This window comes from Microtus ochrogaster, chromosome 22 (assembly GCF_000317375.1).
Source record: "Microtus ochrogaster isolate Prairie Vole_2 chromosome 22, MicOch1.0, whole genome shotgun sequence".
NCBI classification, from domain to species: Eukaryota; Metazoa; Chordata; class Mammalia; order Rodentia; family Cricetidae; genus Microtus; species Microtus ochrogaster.
This window is the reverse complement of record NC_022023.1, coordinates 33,229,931-33,241,253: the sequence shown is the minus strand read 5'-3', so window position 1 is coordinate 33,241,253 and position 11,323 is coordinate 33,229,931. Positions and strand designations below refer to the sequence as shown.

The 11,323-nt window shown below is 39.6% G+C and overlaps 1 protein-coding gene across 1 annotated transcript in view; it reads left to right on the top strand.

The window, feature by feature from the left end:
• Slc17a6 (solute carrier family 17 member 6) overlaps positions 1–10,886 on the top strand; it is a 42,105-nt gene extending 31,219 nt beyond the window's left edge. Inside the window, exons 8-12 of the mRNA XM_005357851.2 lie at positions 967–1,116; positions 5,391–5,523; positions 6,848–6,958; positions 7,507–7,634; positions 8,497–10,886. Coding sequence (XP_005357908.1) covers positions 967–1,116; positions 5,391–5,523; positions 6,848–6,958; positions 7,507–7,634; positions 8,497–8,832 — 858 coding nt within the window. The 3' untranslated portion in view covers positions 8,833–10,886. The remainder of the gene's footprint in view (positions 1–966; positions 1,117–5,390; positions 5,524–6,847; positions 6,959–7,506; positions 7,635–8,496) is intronic.
• The last annotated feature ends 437 nt before the right edge of the window (positions 10,887–11,323 follow it).

Here is an 11,323-nt window from a genome sequence, read left to right as displayed (position 1 = left end):
CCCCCCCCCTCTCTCTCTCTTTCTCTCTCTCTCTCTCTGGTCTCTGGTATTACATACATTCCTGATCACCGCAACGTGAGTTCTTGCTATTCTATGTTTTAAGTGATTTTTGAATATCTGAGCACAGACAGTTTAATACTAACAATTATGGGGTTTGACACTCAGGACTAATTACCAAAGTTGTTGAGAAAATTTGCTTCCTGCATTGATCATATTATCATGAAAAGGACACGATTAACAGTGAATGAGGTTATTTTGGGAGATCATTTCTTTGGCAGCTACAGCTTTGGTCTTCAAGAGAAAGTATTTGTGATTATGATAAATAGTTTGAAGTCTAAAATATTAAGTGCATGAGGTTTAGTTTTTAAAGGTATTCTAACCACAGCAAATCATCCCCAGGTATTTTGTTTTTATTTTGAAGAGACTCAAATGTCATAATTAGCTGGCCATGATGTCCTGGGCTATACCTGGTGAATCTCAACACCACAGAACTATTTCTGGAACTTATACCCCAGTGTCATAAAATGTATAGTTCTCTACTAACTGTCAAGGGAATTTACAGAGAGATGATGGTCGAGGCGACAGAGAGGGCGGGCAATAACATGTTCTTTTATTTTCTTTCTTGTCCAAGTACATTCAACTTTCAAGATTTTAGATTTCATGAAGTCATTGATTTGGCAGTATTTTACTGGGGGGAAAACTGCTTTAAAATCTTATTTAACTAGAACCCACAATTTTGGAATTTATTTTCTCTGTATACGAATTTTGCATACTTTAAAAACCAGACTGCTTAACATGAGGAATAGACTGGAGTTGTGTTTTCTCTTTTAACGATTGCTCACACGCCACAGTCAACTGGAAAGCTGTCGTTGCCATCTCATCCCGTACTCATGTTCCAGGCCATGCTCCTGAAAACAGAAAGTCCAAAAATGCTAAGCCAGAGTAACACTCTCTTTGGGCTTCCAGAAATTCAAGACCCCGTGGAGGAAGTTTTTCACATCCATGCCCGTCTATGCGATAATCGTTGCAAACTTCTGTAGGAGTTGGACCTTTTACTTACTGCTCATCAGTCAACCAGCTTATTTTGAGGAAGTTTTTGGATTTGAAATCAGCAAAGTATGTACAAGTTCATTTTATTAAAATACTGGATAATGTCTGTATTTAAGTGAATATTCCTTCCTTTAGCCAAAATTTTGTCTTCAAACCTTCATGATTTACTTTTTGGAAAGTGTGTGTGTGTGTGTGTGTGTGTGTGTGTGTGTGTGTGTGTGTGTGTGTCCCTTACTCTATTCTGTTCCCTGCTAGAAATATCTCTGCCTTCCTGTAGCTTGCATCTCAGTGGATCTGAGCAACGATGCAGCCCTTTTCCTACACACAAAGAGTATGACTTTCAGTCCAAGGCAAGCAAGCTGCTACAAAAAGAGACAAGCCATTCTAATGGAACTGTGCTTCAGTTATTATCAGCCTCTTCTCCTTCTGTGTTCTCAGATCTGTCCAGTTGAAAGAAACAGCAAACAAAAAAAGCTGAAAACGTCCTTATACTTTGTTCACTTGTTGAGTCTCTTATAGGATACGTTGTTTTATTCAGAAACACAGCACTGCTTTTCTCCCCCCGAATATTTGCAGTTTTGTACGTATAGACAAAAAAAAAAATCTTGTATTTCCAATTCACACACACAGGGTGTGTAAGACAATTTGTTTATAGGTACAGAAATAAAAGTATTTCCAGATTTTCTATAATGGAGAACTCAACTTTAAACACTCCTTTTGTGGAGGGATAGAAAATTCTAGAAGTCTCTTTCCTACTCATGAATAACCTCATCCGGTAGACCAGACGGATAGCTATCATCATTCCTGTTTGACTTGGCAAAACAGAACTGAGGGTAATTATTGAAATCACCTAAAGGTATACTAACTAGTTACACACTTACGGCATACATACTCATTTCTGTTTCAATCCCCTGTACAGTGTCATACATCAGGGGACCTGTACATCTAGCCACACACTTAGCAGGTCAGTGTTGAGAGCCAGCTCTGAGCTCTGTGTGCAGCTCTCTGCTGAGTTCTGAATCCATTTATCTTTGCTGGCAGTGATCTTGCCATTTCCCCTTGTGTTGTTACATAAGTCCAGCTGGGCTCGGGCTCTTCATATTGTGTCTCTACTTGAAAGGCTATCTGAGAGCTGGGCTAGAGAAAGCCTAAGCCTGGCAGTGGCTGGCCTAAGAGCTCTTCTGAAGTGGCCGTTTCTAAGGAAACAGCTCCCTTCTCCCTGAGAAGAATGGCTGCTGTAGACCAGCCTCTTCTCCCTGGAGCTGATCAAACATTGCAGGGCAGACTTGGGACCTCGGAGAGTGTCACACCTCTCGACAAAGACTGCTGGAGGTGTGAGTCCATTTTCACAATCTAGGGCAAATGTGACACGCGGAGACTATTAATAAAACCAGGGCTCGTGGGGGTGGGGAGAGATGCCAAGTGGCGGTAATGACATGATCTTCCTGTCTCCAATTAGCTGAAAACACCTGAATCAAATCAGGGGCAGTGTGCACAAACTAAATGAACTTACATATGGATAGATTAATTAGCTTGCTATTTTTAAGCTAAAGCTGCAGTTACATTCTCCATGCTGTGTGGACTGAAGATTTTTTATTAAGCTGATAAAAATAATGTTTTAAATTCTCCAATTTACTTGAAAAAAAATTTTGAGATCATGGTAGACTTAGGAAATCTAGGCTAGTCCAGGTGATTTGGCTTTGAACCCAAGCTTTACAATGAAGGGTTGACCTACAACTTGGGGTTGAATTTTGAATAATTAGCATCCTTAATTTTCTTATCTATAAGTGAGAGCTTTAGTACTATCTTTCAGAAGTGAAACAAATTTTATAAAAAAAAATTATATGCTTGCATAGAAGGTGGCTTTCTCAAACCTCACTAAAGTGGATATCCTATAGATAGAACCACACAGGGAACACCTTAATCTTCATTCCAAAATGCTTTCTTAGTTAAGACAAAATGAGTTCACATGCATACACTGTATACAGTATTGTGTAGTTATATATAGGACGTAATGTATGCATACACTGTACATAAATGTAAGTGAACTATATTAGTTAACTCTTTGTGTATGGATTGTGTGTGTGTGTGTGTATGTGTATTTCCCTATAGTATGTACGTAAGTATTTTCAGCTCCTCTGAGAATGGCAAATCAGAGTGCGGTCAATTCCAGGATTTTAATGAGCATCTTTAAACCTCAAAATACAGGGGCCAGTCAAATGAGAGGACACATTTGTTTCCTTTGAGTTCCTCAGTTGGAGAGGCTGTGCTTCATGCTCTGCCTCTTGACAGCTTCAGAAAATGGTTCAGATACAGTTGGCACAGCAGAGGGAGGAGGAGTGTTCGAGGACCTACTAAGAAGAACAGGATGTAGGTGATAACTACCCATCTCACTCTCCTAAAACCTTCGGACAATGAGCAAACTAAAGGCAATCCAAGAGGGGACAGAGGAGTGGGACACTGTGTGAAGAACGAATTATTCATAATAATAAGTCACCAGAGCTGAGAAGACCTAAACATGGATAAGTCTCAGGAAATTTTGCCTAGGAAACTGGAGGATCCCATCTTTCCAGGCACTAAAGCAGAGACCAACTGTTAGTTTCTTGCATCTGTCTTCATGACTCTGCTGAAAGAGTAACAAACAAAGGTTTTTATCTTTGCTCCTTGCTAATGCAAAATGGAAAAAATGTTTATCCGAATGGACAGTAGGTATCTGAGGCTGCCCAGTGTAAGGCTCTTTTCAGATGCAACACCTTTCATACGGACAGGAAACGTCACTCTCAAGCAGGTAGCCTGCATCTGTGAAATGAAAGCATGACCTGGGTTTCTGGGAAAACCTTTACTTGTGTGCTCCGGGATGTGTTCTCTGCAGCAGCCTCCTGGTTTATGTTGTATTCTGACATATATCTCTGGTGACTGAGAATAAAGGACTGCTGTAGTTTTCCAACATGCTATTCTCAAAATCAATTATATTTTCCATTCAATTAATTACCTTTTATTTTTATTTATGCCACGTTTGCTGAACACCCACTTGCAAGCAAACAAGCAGTTTATACAGCAATGCCCTATTTAAATTTCCTCCCCCCCCCACAGGTGGCCCAGTTGCTGAGCATATGCACAATAAGAGCTTGGTCTTTAGAACTGTGTAGTACTGTTTAAAAATTGCCCCTTTCAATATCAGCTTCCTCATTCAATAATAAAATTATAAAAATTCCCACCCTAAGCAGATGAGAGAACCCAACAGTTTAAACGTTTAATCTGTCTGGGCATGACCCTCATTTGTGGGTGCGAACAACATTCTGTGTGCCACTTCCAAACGAAGAACAGAATCTGCCTTTCATATCTCCAAAATCTACATGGAAGATGTGCTTAAACACAAACAATACATCCCAGTCTTCCCCTTGCCCAGAGTTGTCCAAAGTGAGGACATCTATTCATGTGGTAATAGCACATTTAAATGTGTTATTTTTTTTCATATACCCTCTCCCTCAATACCTAGGGAACTGCCTCTTGTTCATAGTTGATTGTTAAAAATGTGTGTTGAGCCAGGCAGTGGTAGCACATGACTTTAATCCCAGCACTCGGGAGGCACAGGCACAGAGTTCGAGGCCAGCCTAATGTACAAGAGCTAGTTCCAGGTCAGCTAGGACTGTTACACAAGGAAACCCTGTCTCAAAATACAAACAAAAAAATGTATATTGAAGGCGTGCTAGATTTGGGGTTGCCCTAATTTCTATGAAATGTTTAAAGGCTGCATACCACAGTATAACCATATGACTGCATTTGACTGCAAATGAGTAAAATGAACTCACGTGGGGTTTTCATAAATGAAATCTGTGCTATGAAATTTAGAAGAGGTGTCTTAAAGGAAGTGTGTAGTCTTTCACCTTTTGAATAAAATGGAAAATTTGAATCCAGCCTTGCTGAGGGCCGAAGGCATCTCTTTCCTCCCGAGATCCCTTCCTCCGCATTCTTCCTCTCATCAATGATGCATTTGTGTGAACACACTTCAGGACGTGAAATGAGAAACAAGCGTGACTCACTGACAAGATTCAGAAGGGTTGATTCATGAATTCAGAACACACTGAATCATAACGTAGCAATAAAAGTTTTCCTTCCCTAAGAATACAGAGAAAGGATCAAAGTAAATTTACTTAGCTTTCCCGATTTACTCTGTGGACATTACTGCTTACTCTAGGAGAGCGAGTTTGCATTTGGAAACAGTGTTTTGCCTTCCTTGACTCAAGGAGCAGATGAAGACAGATTCGGAATGCCAGGGTCACTCAATTGCCTGCTCTCTGTCTTCTCTCCTGCTCTTCTCCCCCTCTGGCTTTGGTCAGGTTGGCATGCTGTCTGCGGTCCCACACCTGGTCATGACGATCATTGTGCCTATCGGGGGGCAAATTGCAGATTTTCTGAGAAGCAAACAAATTCTTTCAACAACCACAGTGAGAAAGATCATGAATTGTGGTGGTAAGTACCTGTGGAGTGGCAAGCATATGTTCCTGTTTGAGGGCTCTGTGAGCTACATGCGTGAATCGGATTTCCTACACGTGGTTAGATATGCACCTTCATAGCTCAGTTCAAATCATTTTCCCATGGCCAAGGTTTTCAACACTCATTTTAAGACCCCCACTTAACAAAGTCATTTGTATACATTGTCACCTAACTTCTAATCACTAAAATTTCAGGTTAATTTGGACTTAAGAAGCATACAATGAATGCCCCAATAATCTTTGACATAAATTATTAGCCTTATGTCTTTCTGAGGTATATTGTCCATATTGGTATGAATGAGAAATACTAGTAGTCTTGGTTTCTTTGTAAAATTATACTATAATTTTATAATATAAAAAGTTTTAGTATAATTTCAAAAGTTACAGCAATTTTGTTAGGTTTAGTTCTGACTTAGGCTTGTACAGGTTTGATGCATACTGTCGCAGTGGCTATGAGTTCATATGTGAAGCTGCCCTACTGTGTAATGAAGACACTGTTTCCTTGTAGTCATCTGCTGCCTATTTCTTACACTCTCTCTGTGCCCTGTTCCGCAATGATCCCTGAGCATTTGAAGGGGTGTGTGTGTGTGTGTGTGTGTGTGTGTGTGTGTGTGTGTGTGTGCGCGCACACACACACACACACACGCAGTACCTATGTTCTGTTTGGTGTCAAGACTTCTGTAGTCTCTTATTCTCTAAACCTTGGCCAATTGTGAGTCTCTGTGTTGATCACTACCTACTGTAAGCAGAAACTTCTCTGATGTGGGCTCAGAGGTAAGTTCATAAATGTGTTTAAAGGCAAGTCATTAATAGCATATTGATTTAGCAGAGGAATATTAGAAAGTTCTCACATAGGACTTGTCTAACCTCAGGTTCTTGGCCTGGTGCCTGCCACATATGGGTTGATCTTGTGGAGTAGGATTAAAGTCATATCAATGGTTGTTAAGTCAATTATATTTATGTCACTGTTGCACTGGGAGGAGAGGCTCCACTAGGTAAGGAGCCATCGGCAATTGGTAGTTGATGATAAGAGAACTAGTTTAAGAGTGTAGCCCCTAATTAGTTGACCATAATCCAGTAGAAGACTACACACCCCAGAATATATGGACACCACAAATGTCACTTGATTGCTTTTTTTTTTTGTTTCTTTGTTTGTTTTTATTTAAACAAGGACACACAATTGGATGAGTAAGAAAGCGAGGGTGGTTCTAGGAGGATTTGGGGGAGGAGATGAATATGATCAAAATGCATTGTAAACAATTCTCAAAAAAACTAATACTCTTCTGTGCTTGCCTCCAAAGGTTTTGGCATGGAGGCCACCCTGCTTCTGGTTGTTGGCTACTCTCACACTAGAGGAGTGGCCATCTCCTTCTTGGTGCTTGCAGTAGGATTTAGTGGATTTGCTATCTCTGGTAAGAGTTATCCTCCTTGTCTCTCTATATTCCATCTTGATTTTGCTAGCAATTATCTATGTGTTGGACAATGGTTATTGGATTTGCTATCTCTGGTAAGAGTTATCCTCCTTGTCTCTCTATATTCCATCTTGATTTTGCTAGCAATTATCTATGTGTTGGACAATGGTTATTGGATTTGCTATCTCTGGTAAGAGTTATCCTCTTTGTCTCTCTATATTCCATCTTGATTTTGCTAGCAATTATCTATGTGTTGGACAATGGTTATAACATTCAGAAACATCATTTAGAATTATTATTGCTCACCTTTCCTCCAACTGACTGTTTCTTTCTTTGTACTTGATCAGTTTGTTAAGAGAATGTTTGCAGTGAGCCATAATAAGTATTGGAAAAGGTACATCCTTTCTTTCTCTTGATGCCTTTGAATGGAGTTATGAAAAGCACATGGTGTGCACCCAGTATCTTTTGGGAAGATGTGTTCTGATGTTCTCTACCTTGCTTCTTCAAGTTGATGCCACCTTGAGCCTATGTTTCTGTGTTTGTCTCAGGATTCAATGTGAACCACTTGGACATTGCTCCAAGATACGCCAGTATCTTAATGGGCATTTCCAATGGTGTTGGTACACTGTCGGGGATGGTCTGCCCTATCATTGTCGGTGCCATGACCAAGAACAAGGTAGGAAAGCAATTCCATTGTAGAACATTCTCTCTTATGGTTGGGAAGGGGCTTTGTTGTTCTTGGGGTGTTCCATTCACTTCTAAGTAAGAAGCACAAAAATGAAGTACAGAGGGACAGATCTCTATAGTAACTTCTGGAAGGTCCAGCCTCCCCAATCATCAAGCAAGGTGTTTCTCAAGCCCTTCCAATAGCCCACAGATTGTTTCTTTATTTAGAAATGTTAAGGAGACACAAGCTACATACAAGAAAAATACCTATTATTGATATCACCTTTGTGGCAAGAATGTCTTTCCCAAGCCCCTCAACCCTTTGCCCCTAGATTATAGAATAGACAAACAGCCTTTCCCAACTTTATTCATCAATCTCAATTCAGAATTGAGGAGTTTATGAGGAATATTATTATTTAGCAGTTCTGAAATATGCATATAGAGCTTCAAATTTGAGTTTTTATAGATGGACATAAAGGAAATGAATGAAAAAGACAAAGCAATGGAGAGCTGGCTGGGATGGCACATGCCTGGTCACTCTAGTGTTGAGGAGAAAGAACCAAGTTTGAGGTCAGCCTCAGTTACATAGTGGATGCCCACAACCAGAAAAAGATTAAAAGCTAAAGAATGATTAATAAATGGAAAAGAGAATATTTTTGAACTCAGCAGACTAGAAATGTATTCAAGAGTTTATTTCCAAACTTTTATCCTAAAAATTTAAATAACAAAGCAAATAGTTTTATTCGAAAGTGTTTGCACAGCATAGGTAACCCCAAAGAAAGCATCGCGAGAAACATGGCGGTAGAGCATGCTCACAGGGCGGCTTTCCAGGCGTGTAGTTTGCTCTCACAGCCCCGCTTTTTTCACCACAGTCCCGCGAAGAGTGGCAGTACGTCTTCCTCATCGCTGCGCTCGTCCACTATGGCGGAGTCATATTTTATGCCATATTTGCCTCCGGAGAGAAGCAACCTTGGGCAGACCCCGAGGAAACAAGTGAAGAAAAATGTGGCTTCATTCATGAAGATGAACTGGATGAAGAAACAGGGGACATCACGCAGAATTATATAAATTACGGTACCACCAAGTCTTACGGCGCCACCACACAGGAGAACGGAGGCTGGCCTAATGGCTGGGAGAAAAAGGAAGAATTTGTTCAGGAAGGAGCCCAAGACGCATACACCTTTAAGGGCCAAGATGATTATTCATAACGAAGCTAGTCACTGGATACATTTTTAGTGTTGTGATTAAATTAATTGTGATTGCACAGAATAATTTAAAAAAAAAATGTGGTGTAAACATGTAAACACATCAGCCTAGCAAGTCTCGCTATTTAAAAAGTATGAATTCAAAACAGACCATGAGATCCTATCAAGCGCAATCTGTGGAAGTTGTCGCGTTATGTCATTTCCATCCAGGTTGTTCATCCTTTCGTTTGTGATTTAAAGGTTTACTGTAGAAATAAGTAGGTATTCATTGGCCCCACCGCCTTGTGAGTGGGCACAACTGACACAGTTGGCACATGTCATCCGACAGATATTAGGAAGCCAAAGCTACTTGATCATGCAAACTGCACTGATTTATTTATTACACTGGACTGCAAAATATCCCAGGGAAATCCTGTCTACGGACATGGTGAAATTCGAAAGCTGACTAGATCAGGTATGAACTATGATCATTATGTGTTTATCATGGATTGGCTTTATCTTTTAATTGAAGAAATACATTGTATACTAGCAGCTAGCAGCTCATACCGAATTATTGTTAAGAGTACACAGTGTGTGATATTTTGTGATCTTCAAAGCGCTTATCTTACAGTGTTTTGTGAAATGCTTGGGCACAAACACTTATTTTTTATGAAAGAGAGCTTGTAACGGGAGGAGTATGCTCCATGCCCTCCCACTCACTACCTGACAGTATCAAACTCTTCACATCTCAGTAACATTCAACTTTCATGTAACATATCACATACCTTTTTTTGCAAAAAAAAAAAAAATAAGAAGAAATAGACTTCAATGTATTTTTTATCACAACTTTGTACTGGTTGTAACTTGCATTAGGAAAAAATGATTGATATATATAAAATCATAAAGAATCTAATAAAATTTGCTATGAAGCTGTAGCCCTTAAAATGCAATATTAATAACAAAATATATAGAAAATGATTTAGATAATCTTCCTTGAAACTAGAGACTATATGAAACTCATATCACAAAGCTATATAATATATGAAAAGATAAACAGTAGAGATTCTATATATAGACAATTTTATTACCTAATGTCCCATTTATGAGATATTTGTCTTGAGTATATAGAACAAAATATATTGAAATTATATCTATATCCCTGTATATCTTATACATATCCACTCACACAAACATAACAAATACTTTTCACACAGAACCAAAAACAGCATACACCTAATGTTGGGTTAGGGGATTGCAATTTCTACTTTCATAGAGTCATAGAATTTTAGATGGGAAAAAAGGCATTTTGTTCATCATTTCTTAATATATTTCCACAAGAACTGCAACATTTGTGTACCAAGCAATAAGTGCAAAGCATAAAACCTCCCGTTTGTAAATTATCCCTGTGTTGCTTGTGGTAGCAATGATTTCTTCCTTTTAAAAAAGTCAACATCAGAATCCTTTACGATATTCCGTGGTGATAAGAATGCATATCCCAATCTAACGCAAAATGTTACCTGGTGTGCTTCTGTGTGTCTCTTCTGGGTATTTGATCTGTTCCGTGTCCTGTGCTCTTGACTGGAGATCCTGCTACTGCAAATATTAAAACATGAAGTTTGTTTCTAAATGCAAACCACTCCTGACCTTAGGAGTCTAAAACTCCCCCTGCTTTGTGTCTCGAAGTACGACCATGTGACCATAACCTTTGCTGTGCTGAATAAAAAGATGTGAACTGTCATTTCATTGCTACAAAACAAGTGTTAATAAAATGTTCTATTTACCCCTTTGTAAAATGAATACGTTAATTTCGGGTTGATTCGGGGTTCAGCTTTAGGGCAGTAGTTTATGGATGTTTCAATGATTTCAAATATAGGCTCCACAGTAAAACCCTTGCTGGTTAGTGCCTTGGGATTAATTCAATATTCTTCCTTAGATGGGGAGACCTGATTGACCTGATTCTATAGGGAGCGTGAAAGCTGAGAAATAAGTCTCTGAGTCAAACTCTTTCCAAGACTGTGTCATCACAACTGCTGCAAAATTTAAAGCAAAGTTTGGAAATAAACTTCCGCTTGTCAGTTCCACACTGCCGCCTCCTTTCCGTTGCTCACATGGCCTGGGCTAGACTCTGCCAGTCATTTATAGCGCCTGTCAGTGGTGTTATGTAAACCCACAGTTGCTCTCTAAAGCAGGTCTCCACTTATTCTAGGTCTGAAAATTTTTTAAAAAGAAGCTTAAAAAGCCAAAATAAAATAAAGCAATGACATTAAATGTGTCAGTCAAACTATTTAGCGGTAAGCGTGACAGTGATGGAATGTGTCTATCGCTGGATATGCCATCAGAGCTCAAAGTCTGTGTTTCACAGCTGTGAAAACAGAAACCTGTGCTATGAGTTGTAACCTATAGGGAACCTGGTGGAGGTGGGTTGGAGCTGGGGGAACTGGAGAGATGGTTCAGTGCCTAAGAGTACATCCTGCTCTTCCAGAAGGCCAGAGTGTTGTTCCAGGCACCCATGTTG